This window comes from Aptenodytes forsteri, unplaced genomic scaffold, assembly GCF_000699145.1.
Source record: "Aptenodytes forsteri isolate BGI_AS27 unplaced genomic scaffold, ASM69914v1 Scaffold23, whole genome shotgun sequence".
NCBI classification, from domain to species: Eukaryota; Metazoa; Chordata; class Aves; order Sphenisciformes; family Spheniscidae; genus Aptenodytes; species Aptenodytes forsteri.
In genome coordinates, this window is record NW_008796043.1 from 7,195,169 (window position 1) to 7,222,113 (window position 26,945).

Here is a 26,945-nt window from a genome sequence, read left to right on the forward strand (position 1 = left end):
GTTGAGTCACCATCCCTGGAGGTATTTAAAAGATGTGTAGACGTGGTGCTTCGGGATATGGTTTAGTGGTGGACTTGGCAGTGCTAGGTTAACGGTTGGACTTGATGATCTTAAAGGTCTTTTCCAACCTAAACGATTCTATGATTCTAAGATCTTACTGCTGGCTTTGCCATACTTATTGATGGCTTTGGCATTTTGGTAATTAAAAATCAAAATATGTTTTTGACATGCTCACGATATTGAACGATGTCTGGAACCAGAGTGAGTCAGGTTGTAGGATCTTCAGAAGATTTTCTTTTTAATCTTAAGTTTAATCTTAACTTTTATGTAGAAACAGCATGTGAGAATTTAGAACTACTCCACTCAGCTCTTTTCCTGAACTTTCTTGCTCTTGTCTTCTGGACAGCCATGAACTTTCATATTGGTTTTCAGAAGGAATAACTTGTCTGTTCATAGATGGGTTTGGTTTGGCTCGATGTTAATCTTCTGCTGTATTCTTATTTCCTTACAGCAATATGTACAAATAAGAGGTATAGTCAATGATATCATAAGTGATATAGTCATCTTTCAACCTGCATTCTCATTTATAAAAATTGGCTTTTAAATTAATCTGTTAAACTGGACTAAGTGTCACTTATCTTCCAGAGAATAAATGGATTAAGAGGTTTTTCAGTGAGGTAAGATTATATAAAGATTATATAAGAGTTGAGTTTTCTCATGTCATAGTTCGGTAGGTAGGTAAAGGGACAAAATTATTAAGAGAGGACCAGCTCACATGCTTGTCTCTTAAATCCAAATTGGAAGGAGCCAGAAAGAAAGCTCTAAACATTTGTGTGTGATGTGATCTTAAAGTTGATCTACAGTGATTCAAAAAAGAGAGGAAATTCAGTTCTTTTTTGTTCACTCCAAGTCATACAATGAGGTATCTTGACTGAAGCAAGTAGGGGTTTTCTTGAGTGTGTTTTACATGATACTATTAGATGAAATGCTGCATTTCTTGTCATCTCTGAAGACTTTGTCTTAAGCATAGAGCTTTGCATCATGAACTGCTTGTAATTTTTCAAGTGCAAAAGAGTGTGTGTGTCTGTTGCAGTTTTTGGTCCTTCATTTCTCTTGCCAAGCAAGCAATTTTTAAAATGTGAATCAAAATAAGAGTGATAGGTCAGGTTTTTTTGATAGTTTTTAAGGGCTTATTGTTTGGGATGTGTGAATGTATGTATACAGAATGTACACACACACACACGCACACTTCCTGCTGTTAGACTTCTCCTAATGCCAAATGGTTGGTTTTATTCCTTTTCTAAATCAAATTGCTTATCTGTAATTCAGAGTTTAGTTAACTTTAGTAACAGTTTACTTCAGTGCCAGTGCGTTCTGTTTGAATACCACAAAAGATGTAACTGTTTTCTTAATTTCCTCTTAAGTCTCGGTGGCTAGGTAAGTATGTTCAGTTATAAAATGACCATGGTTGGTAACAAGTATCTGTTTCCAAAATGACTGTTTACATGCATGTATTTATGTAGTTCTTCAGAAATTGGCTCTGTGGTCCAGCAGGGACTTCTGGAAAGCGAAGTACAGGGGGTCTGACCAAAGTATAACTCTGAATTCTTGAGATATTATTACTGCTCTTCAGTTATGTTCTGGAATATCACTTGTTGATATTTTGTAGTATTTAGAAATTGGGAACCTGCTTTACTAGGTGTTCTACAAACATAGAGTTTATATGAATGGTAAGTAGCAGATACTACCTGACCTGACTGGACATGGCTTTTGAACCACTGGTTATATATATATATATACACACACACAGATAGCACAGTGTCCCTTAGTTCATGTAGATTTCCAAGAAAGTAGTGCTTTTTTGTGGCTTTTTTTTTAGTTAGATGTTGGAAAAATGCTTTCATAAAACAAATGCTGGGAAAAAAATCATGTAGAAGTTGCACGCAAGTCAAACATAGCCTTTCATTAGCTTTTGTTTTATTTTTCAGAAAACATGTTTTCATCAGTTTTGCTCTCTGCTTAATGAGAAACTAAATGACAGCTACTCAAAATGGTCTGTGGGACGGAGGAACAGAAAACGTAATGTTAGTGTGCTCTGATTTGTTTCATGGCAGGCTTTTATGGTGTGACAAAAACATTGCTCACCCTCATCTCCTGTAGAGATTAAGTTAATCAGTCCAAGCTCAGCCTTGCTCCCTTGTAAGGACAGGCAGGAGAGACTTTGACAAGATTCCATGGTAGTGGCAATGGTCCAGACAGCCCTGGCTCTCTTTCCTGTTGGGCTAAGATTTGTTTTCTCCCCTCTTCTAAATCTAAAAGAAAATCGTGCCTTTGGAGGACATATATCAATCTACTGCATCCTCTTTGGGTGGGGGTGTGTTTTTCCCAAGTTCTGGAGTGTTATGTGGGGAGAATAGTTTTAGGGAAGAGCTGACTGACTCACTTGTTCATATTAATGTAGCTGGAAAACTTGGTGGAAGAGTTGTTTTTCAGCTATTTCTTAGCATTTTAGTATTTTTCATCGCTATGGTAGCAGTATATAAGCTTGGTGAGAATACCCAGTGTTCTAAAAGTTGAATACTACTGTTTTACGAAGTTCTGCTGTCTGTGTCTCATGCTTGAGCAACTGTATTGGAACTGTTGGGACATACTTTGTTTCTTGGTATGTGAAGTCAATGGCTTTAGTTTTCCTCAAGCTTGAGTCTCAAGACTTGAAAGGAACATAGAAAAACTTATTTGCATCTCCCTAAACGAACTGGAAACCTAATAAATCACAACATCTCCGGGCCCTTTCAAAATCAAAAGTGTTGGATCCTACTGATGAAATTATAATAGTTCCTCTCTTCCTCTAGTCTTGAAATACTGTACTTGAAAATCCCAGGTAAACTGACTTGTATTCTTGCAGTGTTACATATGATAAAACCCTTACTGATTATCATGTGAGAAACTTGCAATTGGAAAAAGCCACCCTAAGTTTCTATGGACAGCTTTGGTTCAGTTCTGTCATTTCTGTACTTGAATATGGAATCATGTTTTCATGTAGGTTTTTGACTTTGTAGTTACACCTCTCTTTTTTTTTACATGCAGTCCAAAGCGTTCAAGATCTTAGTCATGACTGTACTATGGTGTCAGAAAGGGTAAAAAGAGTGCTTAGAAGAGACTGGTTTTATATACTGTTGAAGTATTTCTTGACCTGAAAGTAGCCACTATTAGTGGCTTGAAAATACACTTAAACATGCAGTATTAATTAAAAATTGTGTTACTAATGGCATTGTCTGTACATGTTATAATTTTTTCTTCAGGTGGATTTTGAAAAAGAGAGCATGTCTCTTTATCACATCTTTTTTTTTTAATTGCTTAAAGGTAGGGGGTAAAAGCATGTTGTTGTAGGTCAATTTATAAATTTAATGCATTGGATTCTGGAATCTGGAAACAATTTCTTAGCAGAAGTGTTTTGTTCTATATTAGCAGTGCAAATCCCTGAAAAATGTGAAAAACTTGCTGTTTTGTTCCTGTTAGTAACAAAATCCTGTAAATTCTGAAGAATATTAGTACTTGGCAGTAGAAGTAACTTGTCTATATCTAAAATAATTCTCATGGAATTTTTATTACCTTTTTAAAAAAAACCCCATTACTTTAAAATCATTCTTGTGGCTATATTCATCATGGAAAAAAGAATAAATATAGAAAACAAATTGGGTTTATGTATACATAAATCTTCTGTTTTATTGAAAGTGAAGTTTTTCTTTTAATCAATACATGAAAAAGAAGTCCATGGGCTTTGCTAGGGTTTGCATTATGAAACTGCATAATGATGCACAAATTCTTAAGTAGTGTTAAGTTCTTGTTTAGTTGCATATTTCAAATATCTGTTTGACGTGTGATTGCTTGTGATGGAATGTTTATTGCAGAAATGTAGCTAGAGCTCTGACAGGAGATTGCACAATCAGAGAAGCTTCTCAGAGTTGATAACTCTGAGTTATGCACAAGTTCCCTGTTTTTTTTGCGGACTGTGGGTTGCATGTGACGCTAAAGAAAGGCATATAGCTTTAGAAATTACTGTTTCAGTTTCTATAAAGTGTTTTTAGTATAATTCTTTCATAACCTCCATTTTTGGACTGCTGTCATGGCTATTCACCTCTAATTGAAAAAGTGTTTTGACTTGTTCTAGAGTTTTAGCGAAGAATTTCCCTTTTGGTGGGGGGGTAGGGGAGATTTTGTGCAGTGTTTCCAGACTGCTGGAAAAATTATTATGTTCTCACTCTTTCTTGGAAAGTTATTCAATTAATTGGCTGCCCTCTGTTTAAAAAAATAAGTACTTTTTTGTCTTTCTCTCAGTTTGTCTAGCCTCTGTCTCCAGTCGCTGTGTTCTTTTTTGTGGGCTAGATGGTATTACTAGTAATAGAGGTTTTTTTTTCTTCTTTGATAAAGCTTTTTGGAGAGTCTTTTCTAAAACATAGTTATTGAACTAATATAATCTCCAGAGACTGAGTTGTCAAGGCTAAAGATAGAACTTGCCTTTTTATTGTTTTATAGCTTATTGTTTATATCTGTAGTTAACACACAGTTTTGTCTGCAGCAAACATAACGCAGGTCAGGTGACAACAGGTACTATATGGCTGATGAGGTATTGTTGCTTTATAGAAAAATTAGTTACCTTTCCACTGACTTACTATATTGTAAACTTTGCTGGTAATGTTGTTTGGTTTGGTTTTTTTTCATAGCAGAGAACACTTTTCAGACAAAGGTATAGTGGGGCAGCTAGAGGCAGCAGTTTAAGCTATTGATGGGAGAACGTACTCTACTTTTACCATAATGTGTTAAGCTAAGAGATCTAAGGTTGCTTTGCATATTAAACAGCTTTTACAAGAGCTAATGCACTTTTATTTATGTTGTTTGCAATAATGTGTTATGTTTCTTCTTACAAACATGTTGGTATCTTGCTAATTCCCATCTTGTCCAACTGACTAAAGCTTACTTCCTGAACTCTGGCTTCATGGATACCTGCCTGGAAAAAAATCTGAGAGGCAGACAGCAATTTCCCAAGCAACAGATGTGTTGGGGGTTCAGTTTCCTTTGCTAAATACCACTATTTCTTAATGGAGTTGTGCAGTTGCTTTCCTTTCGTTAAAGTCTTTACCTGATTCCTTGCAGGCTGCTGCCCAGAGAAGCCTAAGACTTTTCACCTGGGACTGGGACAGTTTCTCTTTATTCTTTCATGTCTCTGATCTGTCTGTCTTCTATACCATTTTATTGTAGGGAAGTTATGTACTGGTATTTGCATCCATAGTGTTAATTTTTGTCCATCTTTTGCTTTCTAGTGAGTGTTCCTTAGAGTTGACTCCCATTGGTCTAAATTGGTAGTTATAAGTGTGTGTGTTTAAAATGAAAACATTAGGACATCTAAACCAGAAGCAGTAGATCTATATGCACTGCCTGTGGAAGAATCTGTCCTCCCAGGATAACCAAGAAAGCTGTAGGGACCTGAAAGGACTTTTGCTGATGTAATTTACAAGTGAGATTTGGCTTTTTTTTTTTTTAAATTTTCTTAAGTAATTACTTTACATTTTAGGTGAGGGAACAGAGCTTGCCTTATATTTTTGGTGAATATGGTAACTTTGAGAACTCGAAAGGATGCGAGGTTACTTTTTCCTCCCACGAGGTATTTCTGTGGATAGTGTTACTCTGCTGTATGTCAGGTTGGCTGCTCATCTCCAGCTGCAGTTACAGTAGCTGGGAACTCTAGACCTATGAGGCACTTCCTAATGCCAAGTGCTGAAGTCGCTGTGGAATGCTGCTTCCGTGGTGATAAACATCAGTCAGTTCTTTAACTTCCAGTACTCCCTCTTCTTTTGTCACTATTTAAATATATAAGCTTTAAGTGTACTTGTGTTCAACACATTTTATACAGTTTTGCTGAAAAGGGCAGTTCTAAGAAGCTGTACTTACGCTTTATTTAATCTTAGTGTGAGACAAACATGGCTTGATAAATCATTTAAACCTAAAGTATGCCATCTATTTTTCTTATTTTCTACACATTATTAAAATATCAGGAATCTATGTAGCCCTCTAGATAGTTATACAACTGTCTTAGTCTTTTTACGTAAGGTATTCTATTGATGGCAGAATGTGCCACATTTGGTATAGAAACTTTGTAGTTCGTGAAACTTGCCCACAGAGCGTATCAACCCGTGCAAGTGAACCTTTTTTAAGGAAAATAAGCTGCAAATATCCAGAGATCTCACTTGCTGCAAAATGAAATAATATAATTTGACTTGATAGCAATCAGCTTTTGCTGCTGTTATACATCTCCCTGAACTATTTTCAAGCAAGATCTATTGTACCTGTTTCTGCATAAATTTTACTGAAATATATTCTTGGTGATATTTTGGTCTAGATTCTTCATCTTCCTTAAAGACACTGCTCTCTCATCTGAAAGTTGTTCTTAAAGATGTGATATTAAATGGAATTAATTCTGATGCTAAATTGAAATAATAAAACACTAATGTAATAAATTGAAGTTTGGACGTAAAGACTATTAAGCACAATAAAATATCCTAGTGTAGGGAAATCAGTGTTGTAATTTAGTGTTAGAAGTTTGAGTTTGGAGGGGAAGAAAATCTCCGCTGAAATACATTGTCTGGAATGCATCTTCAGACAATGTGAACTTTCCATAATTTTAGGCATAAAATAGTGCCTTGAATAGGTGTCATTCAGAACAGATCTATGGATCCAAGGTTCCTGCATCTAGTCAGTGGACAGAGGGGGGCTCTGGTGTGAAGAAGCTATGACTTGCCCTCAGTTTTAGTGGAAGCCCGAGGCTTGTAGGTTCTCTGAATTATATGTGTACTGGATACTGATATTACTCTTGCATGCTTACTGTATATGAGCTGATTTCACAGATTTGCACTGCATCTTATTTTAGTTTATTTTAGGAGATGTTTCAGGTGGTAGGATTCATTGCTGCAGTGGAAAAACAGCAATACTCAGAGAAACTACATGCCTGTGAAAGAGCATTACTACTTGTATGTATACCTGTCTGTAGACTTGCACCTGAGGCTTCCTTCAGTGCTAATATGGATATTAACAATATTGAGAGGTCTGTGGGCTCTGGTGTTAGTGACTGTGTGTATTTTGATATATGTGTGTGTGTATCTATATATTGACATGTTGGTATTAATTAATAATTTACTGAGTCATGTAGTAAGTGTATACTCTAGGAATTTGTCAGTAAAAATGTTCAACAGTTGATGTTTGAACAGAATGCAAGTACGTGTACTTATATATGTAACTACACAGAATGTGGTATGGGTGAAGTTTGCAACTACACATGGAATAACTCTTTAAAAAGGCTGAAAAGAAAGCAATAATCCATACTGCTTTCAATAGTCCTGCCTTAAGGTTTCAAGATCTCCTTATTGAGATTTTAAATCTTTACTGAGTTAAACCCTTAGCTCTTCACTGAGTTAAAAAAATTTTCTTTGTGAAAGGCTATGTATTTAACCTAAATTTGCAAAAGCTGTTTATGAGTATTGCAAGATATTAAGAAGTAACGAGCTCTGTAGAATTGTCTCATGCTGGCAACAAGAATGGGCGATGAATCAATGCCTTGTACTCAGGCTCATATGTCAGTTTGTATACTTTACCTAGTCTAACAACGTAATGAAAATTCTTAAGTGAAGTGTCTTAACTGTCTACATTGACTTGTCTGCTTTAAAGATGAAGTACTAAATTGTGGTTTTCTGTTCTCTGGACAGCAAAATGTATGAATGTGATTAACTTAAAACTAGGTAGAGGGATCTTGTGTACTTGATCAGAGGTAGATAGATAAATGTAGCACTATTGGCATTGGCTTGAAAGTTGGCATTCAAACGGTGTTCTTGCCTGAAACGAGTGAGTTGTATAGATCTAGTCAGTACTTGTTTCTCAGGTAAATTTACACTTGCTCATTTAATAAAAAAAAAAAAGCTCATTTAAAAAAAAGTATTAATGTTGGGCACCAGAGGAAAGACCAGAACAGGACTGTGTGTGTTTTTCCTTACCAGTGAAGTTGCGGTAGGGTATTCCCTAAAACAGTAAATATTGAAGGAGGGGTCCAAGGTTTTCTCTTGATTCAGTCAGTAGCATCAGAAAAAGCCAGTCCTTGTCACAAAGGAGTAATGGCTGCTCTGGACTTACTTGGAGGGCTGAAAAATGTGAATCATGCAAAACTAAGCCTTGTAACAAGGTCGTCTTGTTTATCACATGCCCCACTGGTAGGGAATTAAAGGAAATTTTTGATAGAATAATTCATTGCAGGAACTACCTTTTACCTACCTTTATGCAAACCAAAAGCATAGCTTGGTGTTGTAGGCAAAATGGAACTGTTTAGATTGGAAGGGACCTCTTAAGATCATCTAGTCCAACACCTTTGCTCAAGCAAGGTCAGCTAGAGCAGGTTGCCCAGGACCATGTCCAGTCAGGTTTTGAACATCTCCACAGATGGAGACTCCACAACCTCTCTGGGCAACCTGTATTTGACCACCTACACAGTAAAAAAAAGTGTTCTCTTGTGTTCAGATGGAATCTCCTGGTTTTTAATTTGTGCTCATTGCCTTTTGTCCTGTCAGTAGACACCATTGAGAAGAGTTTGGCTCCATCTTCTTAATTCTCTCCCATTTTATACATATGGGTAAGATTCCCCCTTCGAGCCTTCTCTTCCCCAGGCTGCACAGTCCCAGCTCCCTCAGCCTCATAGTATGAGAGATGCTCTAGTCCCTTCATTATCTTTGTGGCCCTTTGCTGGACTTGCTCCAGTATGTCCATGTCTCTCTTGTACTGGGGAGCCCACAACTGGACCCAGCACTGCAGGTGTGGCCTCACCAGTGCTGAGTAGAGGAGAAGGATCACCTCCCTTGACCTGCTGGCAATACTCTGCCTAATGCAGCCCAAGATGCTGTTGGTTGCCTTTGCTGTAAGGGCACATCGCTGGGTCATGGTCACTTTGTCTACCAGGACCTAAGGTCCTTCTTGGCAGAGCTGCTTTCCAGCTGGTCAGCACCCCCCTAGCATGTACTGGTGCCTGGGGCTGTCCCTCCCCCGGTGCAGGACTTGGCATTTCCTTTTGTTGAACTTCATGAGATTCTTCTCTGCCAGTTTCTCCAGTCTCTCCAGGTTCTTCTGACAATTCAAAGATCTGATAATTCAAACGATTCAAAGAAACTTCTAATTTTTTTTTTATGATGGAGTTGAGGTATTACTTTTCACGCGTGTTTGAAAATGGGATATAAAAATCTAGCTTCTCGCTTATAGCACTTAAATAGGCTGTTTCAGTATCTATGATTGACCACAGAGATCGCTTATGTATGACAGGGTATTATGACAAATTATGATGAACACATGAAAATGAAGTTCAGTCAGGTTTGTTGATTTAAAGTATGGGAGGAAGCTTTAGTACTATAGAAGTAATTAGGAAAATGGCTACAATACAGGGAACTAAAATATGGATAGTTAGAGTTGTAGATCTTAAGGCTTATTTTGGTCTCTCCAAAAAAGGAAAAGTAGCAAAGACTTTAAACATGGGTAACTGCCAGTTGGTCCAAGGAATGCAAATTTTGTATGCTGGTAATACCCATTAAGTTTTTTTTTTTAGTTCTTTGAATGCTAGATAAATAGTAAAATAAACAAGTGTCTCAATAACAAAGTGTCAACTGGATTTAATACATTTTTCTTTATCATGTGCTTTCACTAGATGATACTATGTCATAATGAAATGTGTATGAATTAAAAAATTCAAAATATAAAGATGCTATAACTGTACCCCGATAATATAGATCATATACTATATTTTTGACTTTACATCACTTGTGGATCCTGAGATAATGTTTTGCTGAACTGAAGTTGCTTGATGCAGTATATTTTGAAATATCCTAACAGTAAATTTCGCTATAAAACTGCATTAATATTAATTTTTACATCTGAATAAAACCAGCATTACATAGTTGTAGTGAGTTTTGAGATTAAGGAATGTAGTTACAGAGTGAGGCAGTCTAGTATAGTCATGGTAGAACTGACAATTTGAGGCAGTCTACCATAGTCATGGTAGAACTGACAATTTGATGCATTAAAACTTTGGAAATAGCTTTAGACCAAAATGTGGGAAAAAATCCAATTAATATGGGACTGCTTAAGTCAAACTGAAGAAAACCAATACATTTTAGCGGAACCTAATGAAAAGAAGTTAGCATAACAGCCTGAGAAATTCAGTGCTAATAGACTGTGTAGTTAGTGTGTATGTTAATGATAACTTTTATGTTATTGCATTCTAAATTTTTAGAAAAACTGAAGGGAAAGTAAAGGAAAAGGCTGTTGCAGAAATCTTTCTGCACATTTCTTCATAAAGAAGCTTAGAGGAGTTTCCATACTGGAATCCTTCTTTACAGTGTTCATGCCGGAGGATCTCTCTCAAGCTAAAGCGGTACTAGAAAAGTTTTTTGGACAAAATGGCACAGACTAAGATTGCTGAAATGTTGAGACTGCTTGATATTTATCCATCTTTTTTGTATCTGATTGTGTCTCATTAAGGCATATAAGTGTGTGTATAACCTTAGTGTTCATCTGCGTTAGTGCTTAAAACTGTTTTGACAGCAGTAGTAGGGAAGATGGTAAATATGTAGCTGTTTTATTATCTTTTCTATTGAAGGAAAAAATCTTGTGGATAATGCAGGAGCCCCCAGCCCAGCGGCAGAACAAGTGAGCCCACAGGTGTTACGATGGGGAAGAGCTAGCGTGTGTATTGTGGAAGAAAGTCATACTTTGCAAACCTAGTGGAGTTCCTTGAAGTAATTGCTGAGTGTGAGGATAACAAAAAGCTTTTGATGAGGCTCTTCATTTGAAGTTTTTATCAGAATTAAACTGCTTTGGGCTAGGCTTGTTTTGTGAATGAATGAAGTGAGACCTGGTGATCAGTTTATTCAAAACAGAGAGATGAGTAACAGAGTCTAACAGGTCTGTGCTATTTCACAGTCATAATTGATCTAAAATGGTGAATAATGATTAATAAATGATGATAAAGTAGTAAAAATTAAAGCTATAGCAAATCACAGAAGAAATTAATATTCGTTGGTGCCTGGGTGATTAAAAGTGGTAGGTGAAATATTCAGCATTGATGAATGTTGAGTGAATGCATGGGAGAAAAACCTCTCATCTTTACGTACTTCTGTTGTTGAATGTTGAGCTAGCTTTGATTTATAGTACCTAGTTGTGTGAAAGAATCAATTTAGTACACAGTGTCTATAAAAATTAACCAGATATTTCAGTTTAATAACTTAAAATTTAATGAAGAACAGGAGACATTGTATTGCATCGTGTACTTATGGTGTGCTCGCAACTTACAAATACTATTTGCAGTTTCCCCCCAATTCAAAAAGTATATAGTAGAAATAAAAAAGCACTGGAGGGTGGTGGTGGTGGGAATTGGAGTAGCTTTCATACAAGGATAATTGGAAGAGAGATGACCAAGGGAGAAGTGATGGAAGTGTGTAAAGCTGTGTCTTGGGGCAGGTGGGTAAAGAGTCAGTTCCTTTTGTGACTGAAGAATGGCAAGCTCAAAATGAGGTACACTTTCACACAGCCTGTAGGCGGTGGAATTCATATCTACATGATGCTGTAAATGCAGGAGACTAAAACAAATACAGAAAATGTTTAGACAAAATCACTGAAGAAAATTCTGGCTAGAGCTGTTAACTATGACAATGCCATTCCTGGCTCACAAATACACCAGAGCAGTACTACCGTATGCTTGACTTGTTCATATCCTCTTTCCTAGACACCCTTATTGTCATCTCCGGAGGCAGTATATGCGTCCAGACTGACCTTTGATTTTACTCCATATATCTGTTCTTTTGAAACTTGTAAATGTGGTATAGTAATGAACGAAACCAAGCCAACAGAATATGTGGAAACGTTGGTGTCGTATGGAAGAACTCTCTGTACATTGTAATGGCTCCCTAGTATGCCTCTTTTTAATTTCAGGATAAAATGAGGTATTTTAAATAGATTATGAAACTATTGATGATTTCATTAAGCGAATGTGATACAGAAAAGACTATATCAGACCATGAAACTGTTTGAGTGAAGGACATTATAAAGGAAGTTTTTTCTCCTGTTCTTTTTTAATCACCTCTGAAATACTGTTACCATGTAAGATGTAAGTGGAAGTCATATGTTTGCTTTTATAAACCAATTTATTTTAGTAATTTAATTTCCCTATTAACATAAAAGAAAAATGTCTGTGTAGACCTCAAAGCTAAACAGGAAAATTGCTCTGTAATGACAGAATAAGGTAGAACTTAGTGTTAGCTGAAAATACCTCTAAGCTACAATATGTGTTTCTAAGAAGTACAGGGTGTGCTGTGTTTAAAGAAGATATGTACTAAAAATATATCGAACCCATCCAAGTGGGGAAAAAATCCATCATAAAAATGAGGCCTTCTTATTTTAATAGAACGTATTAAACTATTGGATGTATGGTTGCCTATTATAATGATGTCTTAGTATCCTTTTTTTTTAAGAGGAGGAGGAGGGTTTGGCTACTATAGGTCTTGAAGGAAAGATGTTCCTTCCTTTCTGTATTAGGAAAAAAATCAGATGGCATATTGAGAGATTGAGCAAGATGCTAACTAGAAAGCTGAGAGATGAGTTATCTCTGCAGCCCTCAAGAATAACGATCGTGTCTCCTTGCATTTGGCCTTCATCCTTTTTCTCCTAATCATTCTTGCTAAAACTCTCTAGTATATTCCCATCTCTATGACTTGCACCACTTTCAACCGGCATTGCCTTCTCACTGTTGAGCTTGTGTGCTCCTCCTCCCTATTTGTTCACCAGTGATACCAATTAAAATAGCCATGCTTCTGTGTTTCCCTTTGTATAGCTTTTTTTATAGCTTAAAGTCTCCTATAGATTGAGGGGGAAAAAATAGGTTTGAATTTGAAGTGAGGGATCAAAGACTGTTGTTTTTTTTTTTTTAATCTAGATCAAGTGTGTTAAAGCTTTAATACATATTCCTGGAAAACAAGCTTTCAATAAGCTTATACTCTAGCTTTTCTTCAGGCATAGCTACTTGATGGATGTAGGAGTCAAAGATGGATGGATCAGCTTTCAATCCTGTGTTGCATAATTTTATAAAAGCTGAAAACAGTCAAATTAGGTCTAATCAGATCTGAACTGACCAGATCAAAGATATGTCTGGTCTAGTATCTCACTCCCAACAGGTCAAAAACAGATGGCATAGACATGTAGGTAGGAGTTGGACAAGTAAATAGCAGTACTTCCCGGCATGCTTTGTTAACATCTATCAATTTGTATTTTATGACGTTCCTCTCTATTTTTGCAGCTGTCACTTAAACATTACCTAGTTGAGAAGGAAGACTCCCTAACGCTCTTTGATTCTTTGTGATATAATTCCCTAGAATACTTGATTGTTCTTCATTAGATACCATATCTGTGGTTTTCAACCAAAATACCTTGCTTAGTTTTTCTCTGAGAAGACGCAATCCACTGAAGAATCATATATACCTGTTGTAAAATTTAGACTTAAACTTTAAGTCAGGAAGTTTATGGCACTTAACAAGACCTTAAAACTATCTTCTTTGTTATTGTTGTATTTTTCTGTTGGGTTTTGGTGGTTTTTGTTTTGTTTTGGTTTTGTTCATAGGGATGTATTCCATGGTAGTAATGCCAGATGGGCTTGTGGCTGTTCATTCCTAGTTTTAAGTGAGAATGCATAAAGCCAATATTTTGTTCATGAAAATTCCGTCTGAATTCAATGACTAAAAAGTGGGGGTTGACTCTTGGAATTAAATTACCATCATTGTCCTGTTTGCTGGTTGCCACTTAATGTTCAAGTGCCTACTGTGTGATACATTGACTTTTTAACATTGATGAACTTCATTAGAACTGCTATTTGTTGTTTTCATATTTGGAAAAAATAATTTTTTTCATGTAAATGTGGAGCTAATTAAGGTAATTAGTAATTCATAGAAGTATATCTGTTTTGGGATGGATGGAAATTAAATTTTGAAGAGTAATGGAAGTGGAGGAGTAACAGCTGTTTCATGTAACTGCTAACTGAATCATTAAATAAATGTGAATAATTTCATTTGTATGGAAAATTAATAGGGACAACTGTTTTTATCTTGTCTTTTCAGTTAGCAGCATGTGTAATTATTTTTCCAAACACTTAATTTTGCTTGGTTGTTGTTTTTTTTTTTTTTCCCCCAGGATGGATTAGATGCTTTGGTATATGACTTGGATTTTCCTGCCTTAAGAAAAAACAAAAACATTGATAACTTCTTAAACAGGTGTAAGTATTTAATGTTTCAGTTACTAAATAACAAAAGACTATAAATACCTGCAAAAATAAAAAATCAAAGCGGTTCTAGCTTTTTGAAAGGCAACTAGGGATTTGGAGTGCATTAAGTTTTTTGGGTGCAAGTTGTTTTAAGAGTCTGACTATTTATTTCTCAGTGAGAACTGACTACTGGCTACTTATACAAATCTAATCCCCAGCAATGTCCAAGTTTGTTGCCACTGTAAATGGCATTGTTTTCAGTGGCACAAAGCCTTTTAAGAGAAAGGCGTGTTATCTTTGTTCTTGGTAACCCTCTGGATTCCTATAACTTGCTTTGTAATTTCATGTACTAATATATCATAAGCAATTAACAGTCAAATGACATAACATGTATACAGTGTCAAGAAATCATATTAAAAATTTGTTCACTGACAGACTGGAGCATGTTTTGTAGACTTTTTTTTAGTATAAAAGGCCTCTCTTCATTATCCCATGAAATCCTTATACTGCATAGCTGCTGTATTTACTTGTGCATGCAGCTGATGTGCCTGCAGAATTCTTGTCGGCATTTACTCTGTATTTTTCCACTACCAGATTTCCTGCACATTCTAAATTAATAAAGTTGATTTTTTTATAGAAGTCATAGTTCCATAATTTTCATAATTAGAAAAAAAAAAACAAAACCAAACAAAAAGGCATTTAAGAGTTAAGTCTTTTCTAAAGGCTGCCAAACTGACAAATTCTGGAAATCATGGCAGAGATGTTTGCTGATTTGAGACTTGCTTCTGCCCGTGGACTGAATGGGCAAACCTTGAACTTAAACTAATGTTGTTAGATTTTTACAGGCTTAAGCATCTCAATTAAATGTTGTAATAAGTGGCTTTTGTGGCAAATATAAAGTAATTTGACTAAAATAATTTTTGTCGTTGCTTCATTGAAATTTGTTTTTGTTTCTGTTTCCAAGGTGTTTTCAAATGTTTACTTGGTGCAACTGTAAGCAATGATAATGAATTTGTGGGTTTTATTTTATATTATTCCCTATTTATGGGAATATATGAATCCACTAGGTCTAGTTGACAGCTCACTTGCACGTAAGCTGGTTGCTGAAGGGCCTAAGTTCAAACGTTCTGTTTAACTTTTCACAGTTCAAACTATATTTGATATCGTACACCATGTTACATGCACATTTTGTATCCTCAGTTATTTACAGAGAAGGTGTGGTGAAACACTTGGAGAAAAGAGAAGTTGTATTAGGCAAAGAAAATACTGCAACAGATAATTTGAATGTAATTTTTATGAATAGTGAAATCATTAGTGAGTCTTAAAAAGCTTCACTTTTGCATTTGGGGCTGAGTCAAGGAAAAGAAAACTTACATTTACAGTCTGATAATTAATATCTTGTAGGTATAAATAATATACTGTGTAAGATGAGATCTGTGGTAATATGAAGGTGGAGAACAGACCATATTATTTCACTTCAGACTGCCTTTAGAACAGTAATCTTGCTGTGTTTGCTGAAATATGAAAGCAAGCTGTGGATCTGCGAGTAGTGGCCTTAGAGGGAACTGTGAAGTCTAGTTTGTCTCAAATTTCTGATTTAAAAAAAAATAGACATGTATGTACATTTTCATGTTTATTTTAGTTTTAAGAGAAAACTGTTCAAAGTATCTTTTTGCAGTATTAGCTGTCCAAACAGTTTGCACCATTATTCTGGAACTTCAAAATGAATTTCTAGATTGCAAATAAAATGGGAGTTTGCTTTCTTTATTTTATAGACTGATTGCCCTCTGAGCCAGTCCTTATCCTCTCTTATTTTTCTCTGGTTTACATTGTATATTTGTGGAGCCTCCAAAATCTGCTTCTACCGCCTAAGGTTGTGAGGGTTATTTTTGCAAATGTAGAACCTTATTAATTTTCTACCGTATGGAATTAAAAGAATACAGAAATCAATATTCAAGATGGTTGAGAGCCCTGCTTTGCAGCAGGGACTCAGTTTTCAAGACAGCATCTAAGCTTATAATCAGGCTTCAGGGCAAGTTGGAGAATGCCGTCTTTTGCCATGGGAGCTACCCCACCTGTTCACACAGTGTAAGCTGGCTGGGCCTCCACTGTTAGTGAGAGATAAGGAACTGCCTATTTAAATATGTTGCAGCCTGATAAACCTTGTTTAACAGATCTTAGAATACGGAGGTCAAATTTCCAACGCTGTTGTTACTGTAGCATATTGTCTGAAGATAATCCAGTGTTCATATGTCTCTCAAGCAGTAAATTGCAATTTGCAACTGCTCACAAGCCTGGTTCACATTATTTAAAAATCCTTAGCTTAGGTTGCTCTTCAGATGTATTTTCCTTAATTCTGTTTAAGCCGTAGGCGAGGCTTGTGATTGAAAACCATTTAATGCATTAATATTGTGCCTAGCTTTCTTTTGTACCAACGTCAAGATTTTTCATTCAGAAGAGATGGGCCTTTTGTTGTGAGATTACTAGGCAGTAAGTTAACAAGAACTAGAAAATAGTTGTCATGAGAATTACTGCATTTTAGTTCCGTGCAGTCTTACTCATCCTCCACTATAGGTCAGTTTTCACCAGGGCAAATAAGGCAATACGTTATTTTTTTAAAATTACCGAATATTTTGATCCTTGTGTGGAATAATTTGTCAGAATTTACAATTTTAATATAATTTATTGAAGTCAGCTAGTGGTATGCTGCATTGTAAAGGGATGGCTTTACATTAGACAGTAATGTCACAGAGTATTTATTCAAACAAAGCTATGTTTGTTCCTGTTGCAGTAATAAAATCTTACCAAATTTTAATTGTACATATGCTGCTTTTGTTTTAGATAACAGCCAGTGTAGGTAGAAATCTAATGATAATTTTCTGTCGTCTGCCTAATCATTTTTTAAAAATATGAACATAAAAGATGACATTTCTCCTCCTCTCTCTTCCTCTGTCCTTACTTCTTTATAAACTTTGCTTTTATGACTAGAATATTTTTGAAAATAAAATATAGTTGCATAATTTATTTTATTAGAAGCATATCTGTTTTAGTAGATGTTCCTTGCTTTTAGAAATACTGAAGCATGAAGCTTTTCCGTGTAATCTCATGCCAGTGTTGACCCACATGGATTAAAATAGACTGTTTTAATCTTTGACCAAATTTGGAATTAGAATATCTGCCCGCTGGGAGTTTGTAAATTACTGTAGTTTATAGAATGACAGGTTTATATAAATAATTGCAATGATTCCCACTGCATGTTTTAAATTAAAATCTACTTTTTTGAGTATTAGGAATATTAAAAGTGCAGAAAAGTGAAAGCTTACTTTTTTTAAAATAGTTTCTTCAAGTGTCTCATATGTGTACTTTATGATATTTTCTCAGATGTGTTGCATATTTATCTAGAAATAATCTTTTTATACTGATCAGCTTAAAAGCAAGATCATGCTGGGTATGAAATTTTTGCATAGCTTTTTTTTTGCAGGTAATTATTTTAAAAGAAAATCCCAAATTAAGATCTCCGGTAATTTGTTTGTACAGTAGAGTCATTGCATTATGTTTATGTCAGGTTTTGGTTACTATGGTAATGAGAATGAGGTCATGCATTTTGCAGAGAGGTTTCCAATAGGAAGGTAGGTTCAAAAGGAAGTCCCCTCTTTAAGCAGCACATCTTCTAATAACTATGAAAAATTGAAATGAGATGAATGGGTTTGTTTAAATTGATTATATATGAAATGTGAATTTTCTTTCATGTAGATAAAGACACAGTAAATAAAATGAGAGATCTGCGCATGAAAGCTGAAGATTATGAAGTGGTGAAGGTGATTGGTAGAGGGGCATTTGGGGAGGTTCAGTTGGTAAGTTATGTTTCTGTTTGTGCATTTTGAATGTATTCCGTAGTATTTGCTCATGTGTCTGTTTCAGAATACAGTGTTCACAAGATGAAAGCTTATAATATTATAGCCTTAAGCTCGGTGAAACTTTATTTCTTTTTATGCCATGGAAATGTTTTTGAGACTCTCATATTTCGGAACTCTCAATATGCACAAATACTTATTTTGCATTGTAGTCATGCATCTATATTAAAATAAAGTGGAATGTATATTCTTCATAATCAAGAAGATTACCCTTTGCCACTGTATACATGGACACATGAACAAATCTTCAGGACTAGAAGAATTTCTGCCAATTCAGGGACTACACCGGAGTTTTGTGGACATAATTGTCACAAATGAGAGATGTTGTGTGTTGTTTGTGATAGATTACAACCAGGCTTGTTCATTCTGCTTTATTAAATTGAGGACTGGTGGGAGAAACTGGAAATATGGCAGTAAGTATACGTCTGCTAATGAACTCTGGAAAATGCTTCTAGATTTAACTTTATAGTATTTAACAGGTGCCAATATTTGTCCTTTTGAAGACATACCTACAAATTATAAAGCAACTGTTATGCCTACGGACTTCTATGTTGAATAGTTCTAGCAAGTACTTTAAGAGCAATGCATATATTGGCAGAAAATGCAATGTAATTATTCTGTAGACCTACAACATATAATTCTTTATAAAAATGTGAAGAGTCTTATAAAACTTGTTAAATAGTGAAACAGGAAAAGTAATATACTCAGTGGTGGTGTTCATATGTTAATGTGGCAAACTAATATGATCTGTATGTCACATTTGTCTTCATAGGTAAGGCATAAATCCTCAAGGAGAGTGTATGCCATGAAGCTTCTGAGCAAATTTGAGATGATAAAACGATCAGATTCTGCATTCTTCTGGGAAGAAAGGGATATTATGGCTTTTGCTAATAGTCCCTGGGTTGTTCAGGTATAGTGATATTCCTTTTAAAATATTGTCATTATAGAATAGTGTTATTACAACACTGCATGACTTGGAACTACGTGTTTTCATTTTCAGCTTTTCAAACTCCCGCTTTGTTGTATTGGTCTGTTAGGGAAATACATTATTGACATTAGGAATGCTGTACACAACAAATAGCAGATATTGCACTTGCTTCAAAACTGTACTTTGCCATAACATTTACAAGATAAGCTATTCTGTTTATTATTAAAACTCTTTGCCAGATATATATTGGTGAGCCTACTCTGCAGTAATTCTTTGAGGCATCCAGCATACCAGAAAGATATGATTAAGACACAGCTTCTGTATATTCTAATTTCTGTGTGTATGTTTGACTGCAAATTATGCCCACTGTTTTTTTTTTTTTCTGTCCCCTCATTTCAGTGTTATCACTGACAATTTTTTGGGAGGCATTGCTGCCTTTGAAGTTTATAAGGAGTGCACCTGAAGCAATCATCATGCATTGTGTGCGCACATTACATTGTTCATTTAAACTGTTCTTACCCTTAAGCATGTAAATTCTTCTGTTAGGTTAGAATGAAACAAAATCATTCAAGATTTGCCTAGATCAAATAGGTAACTACATTACTGCCTGTCTGGGAGTGATTGTCTAGAATAGTACTTTTATGATTTCCAAAAAGTTTTGAGTTACGAAACTTAAATCTACTTGCACTACTCATGTTGAACAGACCATTGACAACTGTAAGGGAAATATTTTTACTTAATTGTTTAAAAATTAGGCTCACTTTGTAAATGATAAATACATTGACAGTAGAATAATAAACATTTAGTGATAACACAAATAGAATCAGGCAGATGTTTGCAGTACAGTAGTTTCATGTTTACATATTTGTCAACTAGCATCCCAGTGAATAAGGAAGCATTTTATCCTCTTATGCAATGAGCATTCTTTGAAATTATCTCAAAATTTATTGCACCAAATTCACTAATCTTAATTTGTAACCAGGACTCTACTCCTTCCATTGTAATATAAAGGGACAGAAGATTTGGCTGAAATTTACTCTAGAGATTAATTCCTTTTTAGGAGGTCTGCTGGATGATGCAAAATTGCTGCAGTAGTTGTAGCAATTCTGTTACTCTGTAAATCAGTTTGTGCAGAAATTCCTTTGATTTCCAACAAGCAAAAGGTTAAAGATAACTGGAACATTCAGTGACTTGGTGTTTTTCATTTGCTTTTTACAGTTATTTTATGCATTCCAAGATGACCGTTACCTTTACATGGTGATGGAATACATGCCTGGTGGGGACCTTGTGAATTTAATGAGCAACTATGATGTTCCGGAGAAATGGGCAAGATTTTATACTGCTGAAGTTGTACTTGCATTAGATGCAATTCACTCAATGGGTTTTATACACAGGTGAAAAAGAAAAAAAGTGTTGTTACATAGTGTTGTTTTATTCCTGGTGCTGCCAGAATTACTTCAGTAATTGTTTAGGCAGGTTTAAAATTTATGATGTTACTTCTTCATTATTATTTCATAATTATTCCATCTTTACAACTTCAAAGGTTCATGTCATCAGAAACTACAAGTCTGAGGTGATACAGCCAAAGTAAAGGTTTTCAGCAGGCTGATGTTCCTCAGTTTAGGGAGTAATAAAATTGTCCCACTTTACCAAGAGATACAAGAACTAAAGTGGTATGAACAAGTTGGCCCCAAAATGGTTCTTTTCTTTTGATTAGAAAAAGCTGTTTTGGGAATTTGATAGCAGTAGTATCCACTGTTAGGAATTACTAACTCTGCTCTGCATTTGAAGCCTCAGCTGGTATCAGTGACCCATTAAACAAGAATCTGTAAACAATGTGAGGAAAATCTCCCAGCTACATGTTTTCTTGTAAGGGGCAAAATGGAAAATTGACGTGCATAGCAAAGGGACTTGGCTTAGTTTCATATTATGTACTTGCCCTAAAGTGAAATGTAGTCACTTCTCAGATAGGTTAAGTTTTCTTTTTGATATTTGAACTTTTATCTGTTGTTAACTTTCAATTGTATTAACTAGGAGCAGAAGAATAGTTTTTTCAACCAAAATACAAGAAGAACTTGAGGAAGACACAGTATATAAATTCTCAATTTGTAATTTGGCCAGAAGATCAGTGTTAACATGTAAGCTTTTGCAAAAAAAGCAAAGGCAAAGCAAAATAAGCTACTAATCCGTTGCTTGAGTGTAGGATCTAGAGCATCATTAATTATGTAGCTATGCTACATCTAATGGATAGATTATTTGGCTGAACGAACCATTTGTACATGTGTATTGCAAGCTTTAGAAAGCAGGCATTAGAAGTTGCCAGCAGCGAGCTTTTTTCCTGAAAATTTAGATTATTTTGACACCAGCAGATTTTTGGAATTTGTTTTCCGCTGGAGCTAGTCTGTTCAAATCTGAGGAATGAAAGGAAACTGATGAAAATGTGGGCCCACTGCTTAATGGATCAGGGACCTAGTGACAAAGGACACGGAAACAGCTGAGGCTGCCGCCTTTGCCTCAGCCTTTGTTGATAAGGTCTGCTTTCAGGCCTCTCAGGTCCCTGTGCCCAGTGGCAGAGCTTGGGAGAGTGAAGTATTACTGTGGCAGAGGAAGATCAAGCTGAGTCCCAGTTATGCAAACTGGACACACACACGTCCAAGGCACCAAGTGGGATGTACCAAGGGTCGTAAGGGAGCTGGCCAGTATCCTAATGATACTGCTCTCTGTCACCTTTGGAAGGTTGCAGCAATTGGGAGATTCCTGATGACTGGAAAGAAGCAAATGGCATACCCATCTTGACCTGAGAAGGGCAAGGAGGGGAGGATCAGGGGAATTGCAGGATGATCAGCCTAAGGGCAGTCTTTGGAAATCTTATGGAGTAAATTGTCAGGAAACCATTTCTAAGCACGTGGATGGGAAGGTGATTGGGAACAGCCTGCATGGACTTACCAAGGGTAAAGCACGCCTTACCAACCCAATTACCTTCTGTGATGAGATGACAGTAGTGTTGGGTCAACGGTTGGACTCAATGATCTTAGAGGTCTTTTCCAACCTTAATGATTCTATGATGGGCTCCACTGATGAGGGGAGAGCAGTGTGTGTTGTTTGTCTTAACTTTAGCAAGGTTTTTGATGTAGCCAGATTGGAAAGATACGGTTTGAATAGGTAGAACAAAGGGTTGTGCTCAGGAGTACAATGTCCAGCCAACAGTCAGCTACCAGCGATTCCTCAGTGGGTTGATACTGGAGTCAGCACTATGTTTTCATTCACAACATGAACAGTGTTCAGGTGAGACAGAAAGCATCAGTCATCAGCTGCCCAGCAGGACTTCATAGAAAAGGTGGAGCCAGACTCGAAGTTGCACACTGAAAAGATGAAAGGCAATGGATGACAAAAGTTGCAGCAAGGGAATATCTAGCTATTCATTAGGAAGTGGTTTTTTTTTCACTATGAGGGTGGTCAAACAGTGGAAGAGAGCCCTAGAGAGGCTGTGGAATCTCCATCCTTGAAAAAAATTCAAAACTTGACTGGATTTGACCCTAAGGAGCCTAATATAACTTTGAAGTTGAGTCTGACTCTGTTAGCTGTACTTTGATAAGGCAGTTGAACTAGGGGTCTTAGAAAAATTCCTCCCAACCAAAATTATTTTGTGAGTATACTGATACATTTCCACTGCGCTTCATTTCACAGTTATGGCCAGAGTTCTCCTTTGAGGTCCCAGAAATATACTTTCACCTGAAATTCGTGTTATGCTTTCTTGATAATTGTTTGCTACTATTATTCTGCTTTAGTATATTTAATAACATTAGATGTGCTGAACTTTACCAGTTACTTTATGAAAACTTCTTTTCTATAATGGAAGTACTTTGTGCATAAGGCAATGGAAAAATATTTATTCACATTAATATAATTCTGAAAATGACATCCATTTGTTCCCTTAAAATAGAAGTGGTACTGAGAAGAAGCTATGTTTTCAGAGTCTGTTTGAGATAGCTAACTCAGAACCAGAACAGGGTTTTTTTCGGTAGCTGGATCCTAGCAGAGAGGTACTTCAACCAGTGAGTGTTTTTTAGGAACTTGATGTTCAACATTAATGTCCAGATTTGTTAAATTTGGTGACTTAAGACTGTATTCCCACATCCATTATAGTTTAAATGTTGTAGTTCAGCAGTGTTGGACATGATACTTAGAGAAAGCCGAAAAAAAATGGAGGAAATAGCGGTGCTTTCATGTTAGTGTTTTTCCTTGCAATGTTGCATCTGAAAAATAGTTGACTATTATTGTTTTCGTAAGTTAAATTGATTTATTTACTTTTAAACAAATGTATTTTTCTCCTTTCAGAGATGTGAAGCCTGATAATATGCTGCTCTGTGTTGGACATGATACTTAGAGAAAGCTGAAAAAAAATGGAGGAAATAGCGGTGCTTTCATGTTAGTGTTTTTCCTTGCAATGTTGCATCTGAAAAATAGTTGACTATTATTGTTTTCGTAAGTTAAATTGATTTATTTACTTTTAAACAAATGTATTTTTCTCCTTTCAGAGATGTGAAGCCTGATAATATGCTGCTAGATAAAGCTGGTCATTTAAAACTAGCAGATTTTGGTACTTGTATGAAGATGAACAAGGTAAACATGTTTTTAATTTTGCTTTTCTGTTTGTGAAAGGAAAACATACTTAAAAGTGAAAAGAAAATATATTGAAAACTTTTTAGCTAGATGAGAAGAGTTGAAAGTTACACTCTGTTCTTTATGCATCCTAGTCAATGATAATGTAGAATGCAGAAATGGTTCTTGAAGTAAGAACTGTATCAACTTCTGTACTGTTTCCTAGAGAAAGTTTCTGAAGTCAAGCCTTTGATTGTCTCTAGATCCTCTGGATTATTTAAGTCTTTGGTTATCAAAAGTTAATGCGAAGCAGTGAGATTATTTTTACGTAGTGTGTCAGTAATGAAAGAATCAAAACTGATGTACAAGTCGCTGAATCCCAATTGTACTTATTAGCCATATGCTGATGTAGCAAAAGGGCAAATCTGAAGAAAACAGGTTAAAGAATGTCATAGAATTATTTTTTTTTTTTTTATGTATCCTGAGGTCACTAAAAAAACCCAAAACATTTTACAACAGTATTTCAGGTACTGTGAAGCACTGTTATTCCCTACACAAAACTCTGATTGGTTTGTGTCAGCCTGCACATATATATGAGGAAAACAATCTGAAATACGTGGTACTCAATAGAGTCTGTGTAATATGTACATTGTGTTCTCAACATATTCCAGGAGCTTTGAATAAATCAGTGTATTTAGCTGCTTTGCCATAAACAAAAGGCACCAATGAAAACCAAGTGCAGGTTATGTGTACAAATTCAAGGAGCTGCCTCAAGTCACAAACAGTCCACTTCAGTGGAATAGGTGACACAAAATTTGGCTTTATTTTGACTTAATACAGATTTATCCTTGACTGACTGTGTTCTTAACAATGAGGAATTTTGAAATAAAAAGCACTATCCTAGTGTTTAAGCTGTGAGTGCCAAAAAAGAAAAGAAAATATTATGAAACTTTGCTGTATATTAGCATTACAGAAGTAAACTTCTGTCAACAACACGTTACATTTTGTGCTGTTCTAAACAAAGCTAGCTTGAGTAGTCTTGAACCTAGTCTTGGGTTCCTCTAGTCTTTCGGAAGAGAAAAGTTACTCTGTGGGAGAGAAACTGCTTAGCATAGGAGCTTAATTTAGGTGCATTCTGGATTTGCTGCGTATGCAACAGTGGATTTATATTTGTTATATTTACTTAGTTATATATTTTTATGCAAGTTTTTCTACTGATCCATTTCTAGGAATGGCATAGGATTATTTCAGAAGTGCCTGAATGGCACTGGAGAGGGGCACGTGGCTGCACCTTCAGCATTCCAGATGCCAGCTCCAGCATGACTGATCTCTGTTCTGCCAGCCCTTTCTCAGGGGCGTGAGGAACGTCAAACGTTCTTCTCACCTGTTACCTGTTTTGAAGTCTGTCTACTTAGAGTTTCAAGGCCCTGTCTACATTTAGTCTTCCTGGCATTAAGTATATTGGGTCGGAAGTGAAAAATTTGCACTTTAGCTGATCCTGTCAGCAAAATCCCTGATGTTGATCCATTTATGCTAACAGAGGAGCTTTCCCTGTTTACGGTACATCCTGTCAGTATATGACACATTTATACTGGCACGAGCAGGAGAGGCTATGCAGTGTTTACAGGGCCTAGATGCAATTCGGATTACTTCTTGGATATTAACTGAGGTTTTTAAAGTAACTTTCACTGTGATTGACAAATCTGGTGCTTTGTTCTGGATTTAGTAGCTTAGAATTTAAAAATGTTAAAATACCCATTCAAAAAAGAACATTTGTTGATGAAAGTTGATGTTGATCTGTTGATGTTGCTTAGGCTGCCTAAACTCTTGGAAATGGCTTGCAATTTTGGATCTTATATTTGGGCCTGGCTGTTTTACTCCTCTTTGTAGGAAGGTATGGTACGATGTGATACGGCTGTGGGAACACCAGACTATATCTCTCCTGAAGTATTGAAGTCCCAGGGTGGTGATGGTTACTATGGGCGAGAATGCGACTGGTGGTCAGTTGGAGTCTTTTTGTATGAGATGCTTGTAGGTGAGTAGTAGGATAATCAGAATTGACTACACTACTTAACTAGACTCCATGTTAAAGTCACTGTCGTTTTTAACTGTTTAATTTATTACTCTTCTGACATAAGCTGTGGTTTACTGATCATGGTATTTACAGAATATGTTTTAGAAATATTCTGGCACAGTTCTCAAACATTTGTCCTTGCCTCTTGTTCACTTAGTTGCTTCCATTGTTGTGTATGTAGTTCAAATATTATAAATCAAATCTACAATACTTTTGATCTGTTTTTTTTAATTTTTGCATTGCTTTTGCAGGTGATACACCTTTTTATGCAGATTCTTTGGTTGGAACGTATAGTAAGATTATGAACCATAAGAACTCCCTTACTTTCCCTGATGAAAATGAGATTTCTAAAGAGGCAAAAAACCTTATTTGTGCCTTTTTAACTGATAGGTAAGATTTAAACTTTACTCAAAATGAAAGTAAGCCTTCGTTAAGAGAATTTCTTCTCATGTTGACAAAACATATATTTGTTTTGTGTGGGTTTCTAAACTGCTGAACATAAGTGAGTATTTGGGAGAGGAGTCACCAATGGTTGCTGTTGCTCTTTATGGTAGCAGCATGTATACTGGGGGAAGGGAAGTGCTGCTACTATGGGTATGTGTATCTTTATAAATTTAGTTTGAATATGAAGTGTTACTCCTTAGTAACAGCTACCGTTACCTTGGTCCGTGTTGCACAGTGTTGAGGGGCATGCAAAAAGGATTACTTTTGGATGAAGCTAAAGCAAAAGGTGCATTTCAGGAGTGCCCCTAGCTCTTAGTGGGCATTCAGGATCAGGGTGGAGTCAGCCCAGCGGAAGCCCATCTGAAATGTGGGTGTTAGGTCTGTTCCACTTTATGAGTACACTCCTGTTGTACCCATGCTACTTATTAATATAAGCATAACCTTTGCTTGAGAACTGGTGCTACGAAGGAGGGGGGCTGCTGCATTTGTGGGGCTGCATGGAATTCAAACAACAGCATGAACTTCTAGAAAAAGTGGAACTTAGCTACTGCTTGGCAGCTGCCTAGTCAGTCCGTGATGGTGGAAACAGCATCAGCAGGACTTCTTATGGACCAGACTTAAAACCAGACCGTGTTCTGAAATGTAGCTGCTGTG

The 26,945-nt window shown here is 36.1% G+C and overlaps 1 protein-coding gene across 2 annotated transcripts in view; it reads left to right on the top strand.

The window, feature by feature from the left end:
* Positions 1-26,945, top strand: part of ROCK1 (Rho associated coiled-coil containing protein kinase 1) — a 93,568-nt gene that overhangs the window by 18,657 nt on the left and 47,966 nt on the right. For both annotated transcript variants that reach the window (XM_019473759.1, XM_009285647.2), the window contains exons 2-8: positions 14,260-14,341; positions 18,083-18,183; positions 19,016-19,153; positions 20,390-20,565; positions 23,710-23,794; positions 25,664-25,808; positions 26,099-26,237. In XM_019473759.1, the coding sequence (XP_019329304.1) occupies positions 14,260-14,341; positions 18,083-18,183; positions 19,016-19,153; positions 20,390-20,565; positions 23,710-23,794; positions 25,664-25,808; positions 26,099-26,237 (866 nt within the window). The remainder of the gene's footprint in view (positions 1-14,259; positions 14,342-18,082; positions 18,184-19,015; positions 19,154-20,389; positions 20,566-23,709; positions 23,795-25,663; positions 25,809-26,098; positions 26,238-26,945) is intronic.